Here is a 19304-nt window from a genome sequence, read left to right as displayed (position 1 = left end):
AGAACCAAAGAATCACAGAATGGTTTGGGTTGGAAGAGACCTTAAAGATCATCCAGTTCCAACCCAGTGGAGTACTGCATCCACTTCTGGAGCCTCTGCTACAGGAAGGATCTGGAGGGGCTGGAAGGTGTCCAGAGAAGGGCCAGGAGGAGGAGCAGAGGGCTGGAGCTGCTCTGCTCTGGAGACAGGCTGAGAGAGTTGGGGTTGTGCAGGCTGGAGAGGAGAAGGCTCCAGGGAGACCTTCTTGTGGCCTTGCAGGATCTGCAGGGGGCTCCAAGAAAGCTGGGGAGGGACTTTGGAGGGTGTCAGGGAGGGATAGGACTGGGGGGGATGCAGCAAAAGTTGAAGTGGGGAGATTGAGATTGGATGTGAGGAGGAAGTTGTTCCCCATGAGGGTGGTGAGAGCCTGGCACAGGTTGCCCAGGGAGGTGGTGGCAGCCTCATGCCTGGAGGTGTTTGCAGCCAGGCTGGCTGTGGCTGTGAGCAACCTGCTGCAGTGTGAGGTGTCCCTGCCCATGGCAGGGGGTTGGCACTGGCTGAGCCTTGAGGTCCCTTCCAGCCCTGACCCTTCTGTCATTCTCTGATCTGCTCCAACCTTCCTAGGTAACAGTGGGGTTGAAATGAGCTGGCCCAGCACCTTCTCAAGCTGAGTCTTACAACTGTCCCATGGAGGGGAATCCTCTGCTTCCCTTGGGAGATTCATGGAATTACAGAATGGATTTGGGTTGGAAGGGACCTTAGAGATCATCCAGTTCCAACCCCTTGCCATGGGCAGGGACACCTCCCACCAGCCCAGGCTGCTCAAGGCCTCATCCAGCCTGGCCTGGCACACCTCCAGGCAGGAGGCAGCCACAGCCTCCCTGGGCAACCTGTGCCAGAGTCTCCCCACCCTCACTACCAAGAATTTCTTCCTCATTTCCAGACTCAGTCTCCCCTCTTCCAGCTCAAAGTCATTGCCCCTCTCATCCTGTCACTCCTAGCCCTTGGCAAATGTCCCTCCCCAGCAGTTTTTAGGTCCTCTTCACAGGGGCAGCCAGGAGCAGCCACCACCTCTGCAGAGCCAGCAGTAAACAGTCCTGAGAGCAACAGGAAGAGGAGAAAAAGGAGGTGAGTGTCCACTTGGCTCCCTGGGACTGGCTGTTGGCAGGGGGGGAACACAGTGAGCACCACAGATGAGCCTGGGAAAATTCTGAGGATGCCACCAGGCTTTGATTAAGTAGAGTTTGTCCCCGAGGTTACAATCACAGTCTGTGCCCAGCCTAACAAGCTCTGCATTCACATCTGCCAGGTGCCAGCTGTGCTGGCTGCTGGTGGCACTTCCCCTCCACAGAGGTCAGAGCTGTGCTCCCAGACCCCACTTTCCTCCTAAGTGTCTCAGCAGCTTCCTGACTCCTCCTCTACTCTGACCTTAAGTGAGCACATAGAATCCCAGAAGTGTCAGGCTTGGAAGGGACCTCAAGGCTCAGCCAGCTCCAACCCCCTGCCATGGGCAGGGACACCTCACACTGCAGCAGGTTGCTCACAGCCACATCCAGCCTGGCTGCAAACACCTCCAGGCAGGAGGCTGCCACCACCTCCCTGGGCAACCTGTGCCAGGCTCTCACCACCCTCATGGGGAACAACTTCTTCCTCACATCCAAATTCCATCTCCCCACTTCTACTTTTGCTCCATCCCCCCCAGCCCTATCCCTCCCTGACACCCTCCAAAGTCCCTCCCCAGCTTTCTTGGAGCCCCCTGCAGATCCTGCAAGGCCACAAGAAGGTCTCCCTGGAGCCTTCTCCTCTCCAGCCTGCACAACCCCAACTCTCTCAGGCTGTCTCCAGAGCAGAGCAGCTCCAGCCCTCTGCTCATCCTCCTGGCCCTTCTCTGGACACCTTCCAGCACTCTCCCAGCTGAGTGCTCTGCCCACCCCCTGCTCTTGCTGCCCTCTGGGATGCCAGGCTCTGCCCCTTGGCTGTGTGCTGGCTCAGCTGGCACCAGAGCTGCCCTTCCTCTCGCAGCTAGAAGTTGTCCAGAAGTGAGGTGGGGGTCCCTGAAAGCCCTTCCCCTTGGAGAGAGCTGAGCCCTTTTCCCAGGCAGGTGTTCAAACCACCAGGCTGCAAGGCCCCGAATCATCCTCCTGGAAGTCTCTATCTATCCTTAAATAACCTCCATGAACCCTTCCCCTGAGGTGAAGTCATGACCACCACCTGCCTGATCCATCCCCCAGGCAGGCCCAGGACATCACTCTCCCCCCAGTTCCTCTGTGGAGGCTGCAACCAACTCTTCACCCAGCAGAAGCTGCCGGCAGCACTGCTTCCGAGCCCCCTGCGGTCTGCTTGGCCCAGGGCAGCCCAAACCCTATTTATATCCCTCCTGCACCACCTGTGTGCTGGCACAGCCTCAAGAAGGCCAGAAGTGAGCCTTGCTCCCCTGGCAAACTGATCTCAGCTCTTGGGTGATCACAGAAACAGAGAACAGTTTGGGTTGGAAAAGGCCTCTGAGCTCATCCAACCCAAGCAGCAACCCAACCCCACCATGGCCCCAGGTGCCATGGCCACAGGCTCCTTGAACACCTCCAGCCATGGGGACTCCACCACCTCCCTGGGCAGCCTGGGACAGTCCCTGACCACTCTGGCAGCAAAGAAATTGTTCCTCATGCCCAACCTAACCCTCCCCTGGCACAATTCCAGGACATTTCCTCTCCTTCTAGCACCTTAGACTGGGAAGCAGAGCCCAACCCCCAGCTCACTCCAGCCTCCTCTCAGGGAGCTGCAGAGAGCAATGAGGTCTCCCTCAGCCTCCTCTTCTCCATGCTGAACACCCCCAGCTCCCTCAGCTGCTCCTCCCCAGCCCTGTTCTCCAGACCCTTCCCCAGCTTTGTTGCCCTTCTCTGGCCCTGCTCCAGCTCCTCAATGTCCTTCTTGCAGTGAGAGGCCCAGAGCTGAACCCAGCACTCAAGCTGTGGCCTCCCCAGTGCCCAGTCCGGGGGCACCATCCCTGCCCTGCTCCTGCTGCCCACACCATTGCTGCTCCAGGCCAGGCTGCTGCTGCCCTTCTTGCCCACCTGGGCACCCCCTGAGCTCCTCTCCAGCTGCTGTCACCCAGCACCCCCAGGGCCTTCTCTGCTGGGCACTTTCCAGCCCCTCTGCCCCCAGCCTGGAGCCTTCCTGGGGGTGTTGTGACCCAAGAGCCCGGCCCAGCCCTTGGCCTGGTTGAACCTCACTCCTCTGACCTCAGCCAAGGACCCAACCTGGCCAGGTCCCTCTGCAGAGCCTTCCTGCCCTCCAGCAGACCACCACTGCCACCCAGTTTGGTGTCATCTGCGCAGCAACCGTTGTGCTGCGAACGCTCAGACGTGGGTCCCGCTGCTGTGCTGTTGTGACAGCATCCAGGGCAGTGAGGACAAGGTGGGGACAGCCCTGGGGCTGCAGTGACCTGCTAATGTCACAAGCAGGGCTGGGAATAGAGCCCCAGGTTAGATCCAATAAAGGACTTAGTAACCTAAACCCCACTGCAAACCACAACCCCTTCAGCCACCACTTAACCCCAGCAGCTCCTGCCCTGCCTGAGCCTCTCAGGTTTTGCAGGGCTGCAGGAAAGCTGCCCAGAAGCACCTTGATGCTTCCCAGCTGCAGCTCCTGGCTCTGGGGGCTGCTGGGATCCAGGAATGGAGACAGAGGAAGCACAGGGGAGTGCCAAATCCCTTCTGGTTTTTTTCTATTTAATTGCACTGTTCCTGTGGTTTGAGCTCTGTTTTGAAACCAGAGGCCAAGGTTCAACTCCCCTCTTTCTGGCATCATAATTTCCACCTCCTGCAAGACTCCTTCCTCCCCCTCCACCTCTCCTTCAGGCAACCAGACAGAAGCTCCTCCTGCCCCCTGCCAAAGCTGTGCCTCAGAGCCCCAGGACAGGACCAAGGTTCACCCTGTGGTCAGGGCATTCAGCTGGGAGGTAGCAGCAGGATCCCCAACCTCACTGAGTTCACTCCAACAGCTTTCCCTGCCTGCTGGTCCTCACTCTCCACCCCAATGAGCTTCCCAACCTCATGGTCCTCACCCTCCACCCCAATGACGATCCCTTGGCCTTGCTGAACCTCAGCCCATCGATCCAGCCTGACCAGATCCCTCTGCAGAGCCTTCCTCCCCTCCAGCACATCAACACTGCCACCCAGTTTGGTGTCACAGAATCCCAGAACCGACAGGGTTGGGAGAGACCTCAAGGCTCAGCCAGTCCCAACCCCCTGCCATGGGCAGGGACACCTCACACTGCAGCAGGTTGCTCACAGCCACATCCAGCCTGGCTGCAAACACCTCCAGGCAGGAGGCTGCCACCACCTCCCTGGGCAACCTGTGCCAGGCTCTCACCACCCTCATGGGCAACAACTTCTTCCTCACATCCAATCTCAATCTCCCCACTTCTACTTTTGCTGCATCCCCCCCAGTCCTATCCCTCCCTGACACCCTCCAAAGTCCCTCCCCAGCTTTCTTGGAGCCCCCTGCAGATCCTGCAAGGCCACAAGAAGGTCTCCCTGGAGCCTTCTCCTCTCCAGCCTGCACAACCCCAACTCTCTCAGGCTGTCCCCAGAGCAGAGCAGCTCCAGCCCTCTGCTCATCCTCCTGGCCCTTCTCTGGACACCTTCCAGCCCCTCCAGCTCCTTCCTGGCACAGAGGCTCCAGACCTGGCCCCAGAGCTGCAGCTGTGGTCTCAGCAGAGTGGAGCAGAGGGGCAGAATCCCCTCCCTCCCCTGCTGGCCACACTTCTCTTGCTGCAGCCCAGGCTCTGCTTGGCTCTCTGGGCTGCAAGTGCTCCCTGCTGGCTCCTGCTGAGCTTCTCCTCCTCCAGCACCCCTAAGGCCTTTCCTCCAGGGCTGCTCTCAAGCCAGTCCCTGCCCAGCCTGTATCAGTGCCTGGCATTGCCCTGAGGCAGCTGCAGGCCCTTGCCCTTGGTCCTGTTGAACCTCTTGAGGGTAGCATCTGCAGTGGGATGGCTGTGCTGAGCCCCAAAGCCCTGTGCCTGCTCCTCATGCCAGCAGGCAGAGAAGCTATTTTAGAAATGCCTTAGACTTGCAAAAATGGGGGCTGGGGGGAGGGGAAGAAGAAAAGGGATTGAGCTGAGTCCTCGAGGCAGGAAATTGAAGTGCCTCAATTGCTTGCAGTGCAATCATCCAGAATTCAAAAATTCAAAGCACAGAAGAAAGAGAAGGGGGGGGAGGGGGGGGGGGGGGGGGAATAAAAAAGCCAAACCCACAAGTGCTGGAATCTAAAAACAGCCCCAAAATAACTAACTCAATAGAAGCACACAGCTGATGACCAGACCTGGCTGCCTTCCACCACGGCTATAGGATGGAGCTGTGAATCAGAGCTGTGAATCACTGCCCTGCCCTGCCCTGCTCCCCTCTGCCTGGGGCACTCTAAGCCCTCCCTCCCCCCCCCCCTCCCCTCCTCCATTCCAGCACAGCTTTGGACCAAGCCTGGAATGGGAGAGCTGGTTCCTATGGAAATGCCTCCAAGGACTTGCTGGGTTAAATCCAAACCCTCTTGACTCAATAGGGTTGGGGGTTTATTTTCCTCCTAAATTCCCACCCCCCCTAGCTGGGAGATGTATTTTTTTTCCCCCTCCTCTCTGCTCCATTCTATTCTGCTGGAGGTTCACAAGGCCAGGCTGGAGGTGGCTCTGAGCAACCTGAGGTGTCCCTGCCCACGGCAGGGGGGGTTGGAACTGGCTGCTCCTTGAGGTCCCTTCCAACCCTGACAATTCTCTGAGTTCTATGATTCCACACTTCAAAGCTCAGCAAAGAGCTGCCTTGCATTTCAGGATGGCTGCCAGCACAGCTAAGGCTGGAGGGGAAAGGAAGGAAAACCACATCTGGGAGAAACCCAGGGGTGCAGCACCTTCAGAGCACCAGAACAAGAGGACACAGTCTCAAGCTGTGCCAGGGGAGGTTTAGGCTAGAGGTTAGGAAGAAATTCTTCATAGAGGGAGTGATTGGCCATTGGAATGTGCTGCCCAGGGAGGTGGTGGAGTCACCATCTCTGGAGGTGTTTAGGAGGAGACTGGATGGAGTGCTTGGTGCCATGGTTTAGTTGATCAGATGGTGTTGGATGATAGGTTGGACTCCATGATCTCGAAGGTCTCTTCCAACCTGGTTAATTCTATTCTATTCCATTCCATTCCATTCCATTCCAGGGTTCACAGGGCATGGTGAGCACAGAGAACAGGTTGGGAGCTGTGCCAGCACAGGTGGGTGCCCACCCAGCCAGTGCCATGACCCACAAACACCTTCATGAAACCTGAGAGCAGGGTGGTTGTGCTCAGGAGATGTGTGGCCATGGCACCTCAGGCCATGGTCTAGGGGTCATGGTGGTCTCAGGGCAATGGTTAGACTGGATGGTCACAGAATCACAGAACTGGTTGGGTTGGAAGAGACCTTTAAGGTCATCAAGTCCAACTTTCAACCTAACCCCACCATGGCCATCAGACCATCTCCTGAATTTCCATGTCAGCACAGTTCATGAACACCTCCAGGCATGGGGACTCCACCACCCCCCCGGGCAGCCTGTGCCAAGCTCAGAGGTCTTTTCCAGCCAAAAAAGTGCAATAAATTCCCTGGGAATGCTGAAGCCAAAGGCTTGTCCTGCACCCCTGCTGCTGCCCCACCACCTGCTGCCCCTCCAGGCTGCTCCACCACCCAGGGCTCCCACCAGCCCCCACCCAAGCAGCGCAGGGCGGACCTGGGGTGCTTTGCTGCCCTGCTGTTTTGTGGCCCCTCCTGAGCCACCACATCCCTTTGGAACTACCACTAGGAGCAGGGAATTACTCATTTCCTTGCGGGGTTGCCATGGTGCTGGTCGCTATGGCAGCCAAGGGCCCTGCAAACACTTCTTGGCAGGGTGAATTCCCCGCACAATTGCTTTCCTCCCTCTGCAGCTGCAAGCTCCAGCCATGGCACAGCCCACTGCAAAGCTTTCTTCCTGCCACAGCGGTGCTGTCAGAGCCCCAGGGGCTGGAGAGGACAGCCCAGCACCCCTACAGACAAGACCTCAGCGCCCTGAGGGGGCCCTGGCAGGGCTGAGGGCAGCACTTGGCCTCTGGTGGTTTCCCAGGGCACAGTTCAGCAGCCTCCCTCCACTCTCCTTTGGGGCTTTCTGGCTCCTACTGCAGTGGGCTCCCAGTGACCTCTCCCAGCCCATGGCCCTGCCTCCCAGGCTTCCCTACTCTGAGGAGGAGGACATGGAGTGCATCAAGAAGAGTGTGGGCAGCAGATCAAGGGAGGTTCTCCTCCCCCTCTACTCTGCCCTAGTGAGAGCACCTCTGGAGTACTGTGTCCAGTTCTGGGCTCCCCAGTTCAAGAGAGACAGGGAACTACTGGAGAATGTCCAACAGAGGCTACAAGGATGCTGAAGGCAGTGAACATCTGCATGATGAGGACAGGCTGAGAGCCCTGGGGATGTTTAGCCTGGAGAAGAGCAGCCTGAGAAGAGATCTTATTCATGTTTATAAATATCTGAAGGGTGGGGGTCAAGGAGAAGGGGGCAGGCTCCTTTCAGGGGTGTCCTCTGATAGGACAAAAAAACACCTCCCTGGAGGTGTTCAAGAGGAGACTGGACATGGCACTTGGTGCCATGGTCTAGTCATGAGGACTGTGGTGCCAGGTTGGACTCGAGGTCTCTTCCAACCTTAGTTATACTGTGATACTGTGACAAGGGGCATGGACACAAACTGGAACCCAGGAGGTTCCACCTCAACATGAGGGAAAGAATTCTTAGATGTGAGGATGCTGGAGCCCAGGAGCAGGCTGCCCAGAGAGGTTGTGGAGTCTCCTTCACTGGAGTCTTTCAAGACCCACCTGGATGCTTTCCTGTGTGCCCTGCCCTGAGTGACCCTGCCCTGGCAGGGGTATGGACTGGATGATCTCTGGAGGTCCCTTCCAACCCCTGCTGTTCTGTGCTTCTATGTTTAGGGTTTGTTTCTCCTCCCAGCCTCTTTTCCTTTCCCTCCTATTTGTTCCCTAGCTGCAGCTGTACAATTAGTGTTATCAGAATACAGAGCTGCTGCTCTCATCCTCCCATCACCTCCCCTAGCAGCCTGGCTTGGCGGGGGGGTACCCTGCCCTCCTTCTCCCCACCCAGCTCTCAGGACCAAGGGGTTGTCCTCAAGCCCGTTCCTCCATTCCCGTTCCCAGGCAGCCCCTCCGGCTGCTTCCCTTGCCTAACCCTCTGCTGTTTCCCCTCTCCTAGCTCCCTCCAAGCCGTCCCCACCCCCACCCCTCCCACGCAGCGCTCCAGCCGGAGGCAGCAGCAGCAGCAACATCTCAGCCTGCGCTGTTCCTCGCCTGGCAAAGTGACAGCCGGGAGGGACCGGATCCATCCCTGCCGCTGCCGAGTCTCCACCGTGCTGGGGACACAACCCCGCGCCTGGGGATGCAGCCCCGCCAGGGTCGGCATCCCTCTAGCCCAGCACCTACAGCAGCTTGCCCCAGCCCCACCGCCCTCCCACCCGCCCCCAGCCTCCAACCCCATGGAACCAGCTCCAAAATCGCCACCGTTTCCTGCCCTTCTCCCTCCTCGCAGAGGATGCCGCTGGCCCTTCCCCCGCCCCGCACATTCCCTGCCGCTTCTGTCATGCATTACAAGGGCTGGAGAGGAGCTGGAGGAGGCCCAGCTTTACGATCATGACTTTGCAAAGATGGGATTGAAAACATACCAGCAATGGGGGAGGAGGGGGCGCAAGGATCTGCCACCTCCCAAGGCACTTCGCTGCCAGCCAGTCCTCCCCAGCCAGCAGAGCTCCTGGGATGCCCAGGGAGGTGGTGGCAGCCTCCTGCCTGGAGGTGTTTGCAGCCAGGCTGGATGTGGCTGTGAGCAACCTGCTGCAGTGTGAGGTGTCCCTGCCCATGGCAGGGGGTTGGCACTGGCTGAGCCTTGAGGTCCCTTCCAGCCCTGACAACTCTGTGATTCTATGCTGCTCTGCCAGACGGAACAAAAAGGCCAGGAGAGGTCTCAAAAACAGGGATCAGAGCAGTTCCCCTTCCTGGGGACTCTTCCAGCCCCCCTGGATGAGTGGGAGCTGAGCCCAGGATTATTTCAGCCAGCCCATCCTGACGCCACCCACGGCCCAGCCACGCTGGGATGGATATTTTGAGGCATTCCTTGGGAAGGCCTTTGGGTCCCTGCAACTCTGCAGCCGGCCCTGGCATGTGCTCAGCTGTGCAGGAAGCAGATGGAGGCAGAAAAACCTCAACTTAGCCACAGAGCACCTGCTGAAATTACCTAAAATAGCCTTTCTATACATAACAGTGATGATGAAACTCCTCAGGCTCTGGGGGCTTTCCAGAATGAGCATCGTAGAGTGGGTTGGGTTGGAAGGGACCTCAAAGCTCATCCAGTTCCAACCCCCTGCCATAGGCAGGGACACCTCCCACCAGCCCAGGTTGCTCAAGGTCTCATCCAGCCTGGCCTTGAACACCTCCAGGCAGGAGGCAGCCACAGCCTCCCTGGGCAGCCTGTGCCAGTGTCTCCCCACCCTCACTGCCAAGAATTTCTTCCTCATCTCCAGTCTCAGTCTCCCCTCTTCCAGATCAAAGTCACTGCCCCTTGTCCTGGCACTACAAGCCCTATCACTACAACATTCCCACTTCTCCATAGAAGACTCCCCAGCTTTTGTCCCATCTGGCAGGCTCTGGATGGCTCAGGGTTCAGAGACTGTGACAGATCACAGAATTGTCAGGGTTGGAAGGGACCTCAAGGATCATCCAGTTCCAAGCCCCCTGCCATGGGCAGGGACACCTCACACTAGATCATGCAGATAAAGGAATTCTTGGCCCAAGACAGTCAATAAGGGAAGGAAACATCCAACTGGAGGTGGGTATGTGATCTAGGAAGAAGCCACTCATGGAATAATGGAATCCCTAGAATGGCCTGGTTGGAAAACAAAAATGAGATCCTTGAGTCCAACCAGAACCTAACACCTCCCCATACACAACTCTTAAGCCATGTCCCTCAGCTCCTCATCCAAATGTCTTTTAAGCATTACCAGGGATGGTGACTCCACCACCTGCCTGGGCAGCCTGGGCCAGTGCCTGAGAACCTTCTCTGGGAAGAAACTTTTCTTAATGTCCAACCTGAACCTCCCTTGGCACAACTTGAGGCCATCTCCTCTTGTCCTGCCGCCTGTAACTAAGGAGAAGAGACCAACCCCTACCTGCTTCCAGCCTCCTTTCATCCAGAAGCAGCAATGATATTAGCTCAAAGGCTGTTGCAGCTCTTTGGATTCACGTGCAAAACCTGGGGAGACCTCACCTGACTGCTGCCTTCAAGCCTTGAGTGCATTTGGGTTGGAAACCCAAGGGTTGCATTTATTCCCTTATACTTCCCAGGGAGGCAGCTCTTCCTGCTGCTCCTCTTGCCCCATCAAGTGAGGAGCTAAGGGTGGGAAGCCTCTGCAGCCCACAGGTGCCAGCAGTTGCTCCCAGGGCTCCTGACCTTCTCCAGGCCAGGGTGACACCAGCTGAGGTGCACATCCCACCAGCTGCCTGCTCTCCAGGTGGCATGTTCCTGACAAATGTCTCCCTTCCCCTTTTCCTGCTCCTCCCATGTTTCCATCCACTTGTGCCACTACCTCCCAGCTTCTGGAAGCTGCTGAGTGGTTTCTACCAGATCTGGTGCCCAGGTAGAAGTTTCTGATGTGCTGCTTCTCTACTACTTCAGCATCTTTATTGATGATCTGGGCAAGGGCATCGAGTCCATCATCAGTACATTTGCAGATGACACCAAGCTGGGACCAGCAGCTGATCTGTTAGAGGGTAGGAGAGCTCTGCAGAGGGACCTTGCCAGGCTGGGCAGATGGGCAGAGTCCAAGGGCATGAGATTTAACAAGTCCAAGTGCCAGGTTCTACACACTGGCCACAGCAACCCCATGCAGTGCTACAGCCTGGGGTCAGGGGGGCAGAGAGGGACCTGGGGGTACTGGTTGAGAGCAGCTGAACATGAGCCAGCAGTGTGCCCAGGGGGCCAAGAAGGCCAAGGGCATCCTGGCCTGCATCAGGAACAGTGTAGCCAGCAGGAGCAGGGAGGTCATTCTGCCCTGTGCTCAGCACTGCTTAGGCCACACCTTGAGTCCTGGGTCCAGTTCTGGGCTCCTCAGTTCAGGAAAGATGTTGAGCTGCTGGAAGGTGTCCAGAGAAGGGCAACAAAGCTGGGGAGGGGTCTGGAGCACAGCCCTGTGAGGAGAGGCTGAGGGAGCTGGGGTTGCTTAGCCTGGAGAAGAGGAGGCTCAGGGCAGACCTTCTTGCTCTCTCCAACTCCCTGAAGGGAGGCTGTAGCCAGGTGGGGGTTGGTCTCTTCTCCCAGGCACCCAACACCAGAACAAGAGGACACAGTCTCAAGCTGTGCCAGGGGAGGTTCAAGCTAAATGTTAGGAAGAAGTTCTTCCCAGAAAGAGAGACTGGCCACTGGAATGTGCTGCCCAGGGAGGTGGTGGAGTCCCCATCACTGGAAGTGTTTAAAAACAGCCTGGCTGAGGTACCTGGTGCCATAGTTTAGTGGATTAGATGGTGTTGGGTGATAGGCAGCACTCCATGATCTTGAGGGTCTTTTCCAAGCTGGTGTATTCTGTATACTTGCATGAAAATCAACAGAGAATGACCCTCATTGGTGCCTCCTGTGAGGCAAGGGCTCAGTTCCCAGCCAGGCTTGCCCCTTCTCTCCACTCTCCATCTCCCTCTTTTAGTTTCAAACCATTCCCCCTTGTCCTGTCACAACAGGCCCTGCTGAAAAGCCTGTCCAGAGCTTTCTGATCAGCCATTTAAGTCACCAGAAGGTCTCAGGAAGGTCTCATCCTGCCAGCAGATGTGGAAGGGGAAGGGAGATGGTTGGTGCCTGGGTTTGGAGGCCGTTGGTCCCTTCCCTGTCTGCACCACCTGTGTGTGTCAGGGCTGCTGTGCACAGGGCAGAAGAGCTGTCCCAGCCCTCTGCTCTGCACACCTCATGCTCCTCTTGCTTTGCTGCTGTGGGGGGAGGAGGACAGAGCCAGCAGTGATGGCTCCTGCCCAGCAGTGAATGGGAATCTGGAGATATTCAAGGTGAGGCTCAACGAGGCCCTGGGCAACCTGATCAAGTTGAGGATGTCCCTGCTGACTGCAAGGAGGTTGGACTGGATGACCTTTGGAGGTTCCTTCCAGCCTGGACCGTTCTAGGATTCTATGATAATCTGCCTGACACAACAGGCCCTGCTAAGAAGTCTATGCCCAGCTTCCCCATCATAGAACCATAGAATTGTTTGGGTTGGAAAAAGCCTCTGAGATCACCCAGTCCAACCAGCAACTCAACCATGGCCACCAAACCATGGCCCCAAGTGCCATGGCCACACCTCCAGGCATGGGGACTTGAACACCTCCAGGCATGGGGACTCCACCACCTCCCTGGGCAGCCTGGGACAGTCCCTGACCACTCTGGCAGCAAAGAAATTGTTCCTCATGCCCAACCTAACCCTCCCCTGGCACAATTCCAGGGTATTTCCTCTCATTCTATCACCTGAGACTAGGGAGAAGAGTCCAACCCCTGGGCAGCCTTTTCCAGTGCCTGAGAACCCTCTCAGGAAAGAAATTTTTCCTAATCTCCAACCTAAACCTCCCCTGCCACAAAGAGAGCAGTGTGAAGGCTCCCTTGGCTTTGTTCTCTGCTTCTCTTCAGCACCCATCCCTGTGTTCTCCCTCCATATACCACCCCCCAGTGATGATCCCACCAGGATGTGCTGCAGAGCTGCCAGACTGGGGGTCCCTTGGGACCATTTCTGGCTGTTGATCTCCAGCTCATAGAATTGTCAGGGTTGGAAAGGACCTTGAGGACCATCCAGTTCCAACCCCCCTGCCATGGGCAGGGACACCTCACACTACAGCAGGTTGCTCACAGCCACAGCCAGCCTGGCTGCAAAAACCTCCAGGCATGAGGCTGCCACCACCTCCCTTGCCTCCTCAGAGCTTTCTCTTCTCCAGCCTGCACAACCCCAACTCTCTCAGGCTGTCTCCAGAGCAGAGCAGCTCCAGCCCTCTGCTCATCCTCCTGGCCCTTCTCTGGACACCTTCCAGCCCCTCCAGATCCTTCCTGTAATAGAGGCGCCAGAACTGGACACAGTGCTCCAGCTTCTACCACCTCCCTGGGCAACCTGTTCCAGTGTCTCACCACCCTCATGGGGAAGAACTTCTTCCCAGCATCATGCTCTGATCTGTCTGGCAGCAGCAGCTGCTGCTCTGTGTCTCTCTGGATTCGTTTCCGGCGCCGCTGCCTTGTTTTCAGTGTTGGTTCTTTAAAGCTATCAAAACACAAAGCTCAAGAAATGGAATTCCTCTCTCCCTCCTTCTTTCTCCCAAACAGGATTTCATTGAGACTTGCTGTGTTCAGCCCTGACTCCCCACCAGGCTTGCAGAGGATGTTGTTGTCTCAGCTCCAGCTTCCTGAGCCGTGTGCACCCTGAACAAAGAGCAAAATTCTCTTTGTTGTCCCTCAGCAGCTGAGCACAGCCAGAAAGAATCACAGAACGGCTCAGGCTGCAAGGGACCTTACAGATCACCTACTCCAACCTCCCTGCCATAGGAGGGAGGTTGGTCCCTGTCTTACTGAGCTCACCCTGGCTCCAGGAGCTTGGACATACCGGCTGAGCAATAACCACCCCCAATGCAGAGCCACAAATATGATTAGGGGAGTGGAACATCTCCCTTACGAGGAGAGGCTGAGGGAACTGAGGGCTCTGTAGCTTGGAGAGGAGGAGCCTGAGAGGTGACCTTATTCACATTGATAAAGATGTGCAGGGTGAGTGCCTAGAGGCTGGAGCCAGGCTCTGCTGGGGGATGCCCAAGGCCAGCTCAAGGGGCAGTGGTGGAAGCTGAGGCAGAGGAAGTGCCACGGAAACAGGAGGGAAATATTTTTCCCTGTGAGGGTGACAGAGCTGCCATGGGGGGGTGTGGAGTCTCCCTCTCTGGAGACATTCAAAAGCCACCTGCATGCATTCCTATGTGGACTACCCAGGGTGATCCTGTTTTGGCAGGGGGGGTGGACTGGATGATCTCTGGAGGTCCCTTCCAACCTCTAATGTACCGTGTGATACTGTGATTGGGTTTGGTGGGCTGAGAAAGGACAGGATTGTTCCTTTGCACAGGGGCTGGGAGTGACAGGACAAGGGGGAATGGATTGAGGCTGCAAGAGGGGAGATTGAGACTGGAGATTAGGAAGACATTTAGGGATATTAAGGAAGAAATTCTTTAGAGTGAGAGTGGGGAGACACTGGCACAGGTTGCCCAGGGAGGCTGTGGCTGCCTCCTCCCTGGAGGTGTTCAAGGCCAGGCTAGATGACAACTTCAGCAACCTGGGCTGGTGGGAGGTGTCCCTGCCCATGGCAGGGGAATCAGAACCAGATGATCTTTAAAGTCCCTTCCAAGCCAAACCACGATTCTATGACTCTCCAGCCCCCATGAAAAGCAGCAAAGGAGGGATCACAGCAGAGGATGAAGCCTGATTTCTGCCTTTGGGTCAGTGCCGGACTCCCTCTGGGGGTCCATTCAGACCATTAGCCTAAGCTGCTTTCTCTTTATTGCCACTTAATTTGGGTCAGAGAAACGCAGTTATGAGCACAACCCTTTCTTTTCTGAGCTAAGTGGTGGCCTTTGTTCCCCAGGCAGAGCCCTGCCGTTTGCAGAGCTCGCAGTGCTGTCTTGTCAGCAGGAGACACAGTTGAACACGAGCTGAAATCAAGGGAGGACCAGCGGGCATGGCTCCAGCAGCTGCCCTTACACCACCTCTCCCTGTGATACCTGCACTACCAACCAGTGCCCGGGGAATTGCCACACCAGACCAAAACCAGATTCCCAAAACGTTGGGAAGAGCACAGTGGGGAGCAGACTGCTCAGCAGAATTAGCCTCTTTGGTCAGCAGAGGGATGTCAGGGCTGGGCACTGACTTTCTATTTCCATCCTTTAGCCCTGTAACACAGGGTTAGAACACAAACATCTCCCTGCACTTAACTTAAAAATAGGATAAAAGGAACAGGGGAGGGGAAAAAAACCAAACAGCAACAGCTGTTTCATTGTAAATGTGGAACCTGCACTCAGGCAGGTGGGGAATAAACAGCAGGAATTCAGCTCTACTGAGTTATTTTCCTCTCCACTGAGTTATTTTCCTCTTCCTCTTCTCTGGAGAGATTCCAAACCCACCTGGGCAGCCTTGCTCTGGGTGAACCCTTCTGTATCTGGGGAGGTTGGACTAGACGATCTCCAGAGGTCCCTTCCAACCCCTACCAGTCTGGGATTCTGTGGGTTCAGTACCAGTGTGTGCTCAGGCAACGCTCTTCTCCAAACCCTGGGGCAGCCTGGGCAGCCCCTGCCACAGCTGGCACCAAACTCAGCTTCTGGTGGTTGCTTAAGGGATGACTGTGGGCACTCAGGTCACAGATCACCAGGGCTAACAGCTTGTGCACAACCACCCTGTGCCAGTCCAGCTCCCCATGAACAGTGTGAAGCTGCCTTTCCCCCCCAGCCCTCTCCCTTCCCACATGCTGTTTCTCCCACTTAGGCACTGGGAAGGGGATGGAGATGGTAAAGAGCTTCAGGCAGATGCTGGGGTGAGGGGCACTGTGCCATGACCTAAGAGAAGGTCCCTGCCACTGAGTTAGGTGGCTCCAGAGTGCATCAGCTCTGTGCTTTGAAGAGCTTCAGTGCTCAGGGGAGACCTTACTGCTCTCTACAGCTCTCTGAAAGGAGGCTGAAGTGAGGTGGGACTTGGTCTCTACTGCCTAGTCTCAGGTGACAGAAGGAGATAAAATGGCCTGAAATTGTGCCAGGGGAGGCTTAGGTTGGGCATGGAGAACAATTTCTTTGCTGCAAGAGTGGTCAGGGATTGGCACAGGCTGCCCAGGGAGGTGGTGGACTCCCCTCCCTGGAGGTGTTCAAGAAACTTCAGTGCATGGTTTAGTGAGCATGGGGGGGGGGTTAGGTTGACCGTTGGACTCGAGGATCTTCAAGGTCTTTTCCAACCCAAAATCTGTGATTCTGTGATGCTAGGAGAGGGAGCAACAGAGGCTGCTGGGATGAGGCTCATTTACTCACTTCTCCTAATAGAACTACTACAGCAGCTCTGGTGCACTTCTGCATTAACAGGGCTTTCTTAATTGGCATTTCAACTAGAGCAGAAATAGTTAGAAAGCTCTTCCTTGATTAAAACATTCTCAGGGATGGGCAATTCACCAGACCTCTGAGGCAAGCATTCCAGCAGCAGCCTTGTTTTAAAGGCCAGGGCTGGTGGGGATGCTTCCATCAAACCCTCACTCCATTTTAGCTCTGTCAGCTAGAAGAGCCTAGTAACAAAGCTGAGTGGCTGCAACACGCTGGCTGCAGCAGCCTTTTAATGTTTTGTTAAGTTAAATGATCCAGCCAGACAAGTCTCAGACACAACCAGATGTTTAACTGCAAGCTTCACCACCAAAAGCCCCTCTTACCCTCTGCTCTGCTCAGACCTCACCTGCAGCACTGCACCCAGTTCTGCTGCCCCCAGCACAAGAAGGACCTGGTATTGCTGGAGCAGGTCCAGAGGAGGCCACAAACATGATCAGAGGGCTGGAGAACCTCCCCTGAGGGGACAGACTGAGAGTTGGGGCTGTTCAGCCTGGAGAAGAGAAGGCTCCAGGGAGACCTTAGAGCAGCCTTCCAGCCCCAAAAGATTACCCTGGACACAGTCTCCTCACACACAACCACCTCTTGTTGGGGTATTCCCACAGCAAGGTGGGCTCCCAGTTTAAATCCTTTCTTTCCCTGGTGGTACTCAAGGAAGTTCACCCTCTGAAGAGGATCCCTGCCTCTGCTTATGAACCAGGAGCCCTGACCCTGATGCTTATGAACCAGGAGGGAAAGTGGGAGAGGTAAAGACACCTGCTAGACATTCTCTTCAGTGCTTTCTCACCTTGACCCAAGAAAAGCAAACCTAGGCCAGCAGCAAGAGAGCAGCTCCCAGTCAAGACTCACTTGGGAGGCTGCTCTCTGCCCTGCTGCTGATCTTTTGGACATCACACCCAAACCTGCAAAACCTCAGCCATGGTCTCACCAGCAAGACCAGCCCTTAGGAAACATCCTTCCTGTGAGTCTCTTGACCACTGAAGTTTAATTTCTTTGTGCTCAGCCTCCCTCTGCCCAGCTGCCCAGCTCCAGACTTCTCACCCAGATGGGCCACTGAGCCACCTCGTGTTGGTGATGGCACCTCCCCAGGACTGCAAGAAAGGTTCCAAGCTTCCCAACAAATGGAGCTGGATCCAAGGGTCCCAACCCTGACTCAGCCAGGCCAGCCCACAGGAGAAGGCACACACTTCCTGAGGGACCTTCTCCTGCTGAGTTAGGTCTGGCTGGGACATATTTCTCCAGAGGGGCCTTTGGAGACCTGGGGTTCATCCTCTCAACCTCTGGCTGCCACAGAGGCTTACACAGCAGCTTGGCACTCAAGCCAGAGCAGGCAACACACCTTAGCAGAGCAGAGCTGGAGGCTCCATGGCTGGTAAAGAGACTCACACGGTGATTTCCAGTGGCATCCATGCAAGTGGAGGAGCCAAAATGTAGGACTCTGAATCTAAAAGCTCAAAAATCTACTCTAGAGCAGCAGCTTTTCTCTGCCAAGTGTTTCCCAGCCCTTTCACCACCTCACAACTTCACCTGGAGCTCCCCCAGATTCCTGACTGTCCTCCTTGAGCTTCAGACACCAAACCTCAGACAGACCACAGCAAACAAAAGTCCTCACACCACCACCAAACAGAGCTGAGGCAGAAGAAGCCTTATTTCTGCCTCTTTGGCTGGACAGTTCTACCAATGGCAGAGAACCCCTGCGCCTCACAGCTGCCAGATGAGGACTTTCCAGCACTAACATGCAAAGAAACCTTCCCCAGACACACACAGAGAGAGACAGAGGCACTTACCCACTGGTTCCAGGTCTCTGGGTCTGAGAGAAGCGCCAGTCTGGGTTAGGCTGAGCTTGCTGCAGGGGGAAAATGGAAGAGTTTTAATACCTCCATCCTTGCCTTTGGAAAAAAAAAACATGAAAGAGAACTGATCCTGGATTATTTCAGCCTGGTGATATCAGCAGCTTCTTTCCATGGAAGGCAAATCAATTAGAACAAAAAAAAATGAAGAAGAAGATTCCCACTGTCTCCCTCCCACCCCCCACACCCCTCTTTTCTTAAGCATTTCTGAACCAGCTTGAATACTAAAAAAAAAAGGCATGACAAAACCCATTCAGTGAATAATCTTCCAAAGCAGCTCAGGAACCCAGGCTGTGAAAGAAATGAAGCATGAAATAAACTGATAAGGGCAGCAATTCAGCAGGAGCAATGGTACCAAAATAATGAGCTTGGAGGAAAGGAAAGGGGGGGAGGGGGAGGGAGGGGGAGGGAGGGGGGGAGGGGAGGGTGTGGTGGCAGAGTTAATTGCTACTGAGAAAGATGCTTTTAATGCCAGAAGGTAAAATGATAACAGACCTTCCTAATCTGTCCTCCTTCTGTCCTTATAAAGGCCTGCCTGAGATCTTGGTTTCACAGGCTTCTATCTGAATGACTTTTCCCAGCTGCTGCGGCCTCAGAGCATTGCAATCCTTCTTTTTCTGCCCTCAGAGGGGAAGAGCAAACTTCCTCCAGCAATAGAGCGAAGTGTGATTTGTTTAGGAGGCACAGACAGCTCTGGAGACAGCAGCCTGCTTTGTGAGTTCATTAGCAAGGCCCCCGGATCACTTTCTGACCAGCCTTGTTGTGCCACCAGACAATGGAGAGCCTGTAAACAAGGAAGGGCAGAGAGCAGGGCTGCTGATTCCTGCTTCAATCATGCCTTTGTCAGGAGCACTGAAGAGCAGAGCTGCTTTCTGTCTGGAAGACACTTCCCCAACATCATCATCTTCATTAACTCCACAACACACAACCTCGGAGCACCTCTGCTACAAGGATAGGCTGAGGGAGAAAAGGAGGCTCCAGGGAGACCTAATAGCAGCCTTCCAGCACCTGAAGGGGGCTACAGGCAGGATGGAGGGAGACTGTCAGCAAAGGCAAGGAGCAATGGCTTCAAACCAGAGAAGAGCGGATTTAGATTGATTGTTAGGAACAAGTTCTTTACTTGTGGAACACTGGAACAGGTTGCCCAGGGAGGTGGTTGGGGCCCCATCCCTGGAGATATTGAAGATGAGCCTTGACAGGGCCCTGGGCAGCCTGCTCTAGTTGAAGATGTCCCTGCTGACTGCAGGGAGGTCAGACTGGATGACCTTTGGAGGTCCCTTCCAACCCAAACCATTCTACGACTCTATGATTCTCT

General features: G+C 55.6%; 1 protein-coding gene across 9 annotated transcripts in view; it reads right to left on the bottom strand.

Moving 5' to 3' along the window:
- The window catches only part of LOC104299838 (protocadherin gamma-C5-like), a 202516-nt gene that overhangs the window by 12845 nt on the left and 170367 nt on the right, over positions 1 to 19304 (bottom strand). For all 9 annotated transcript variants that reach the window (XM_054168260.1, XM_054168262.1, XM_054168259.1 and 6 more), the window contains exon 2: positions 17927 to 17985. In XM_054168260.1, the coding sequence (XP_054024235.1) occupies positions 17927 to 17985 (59 nt within the window). The remainder of the gene's footprint in view (positions 1 to 17926; positions 17986 to 19304) is intronic.

The sequence above is a fragment of the Dryobates pubescens genome, chromosome 16, assembly GCF_014839835.1.
Source record: "Dryobates pubescens isolate bDryPub1 chromosome 16, bDryPub1.pri, whole genome shotgun sequence".
Taxonomy (NCBI): Eukaryota; Metazoa; Chordata; class Aves; order Piciformes; family Picidae; genus Dryobates; species Dryobates pubescens.
Note: the sequence above shows the minus strand (reverse complement) of the source record. Positions and strands in the feature narration are given on the sequence as shown.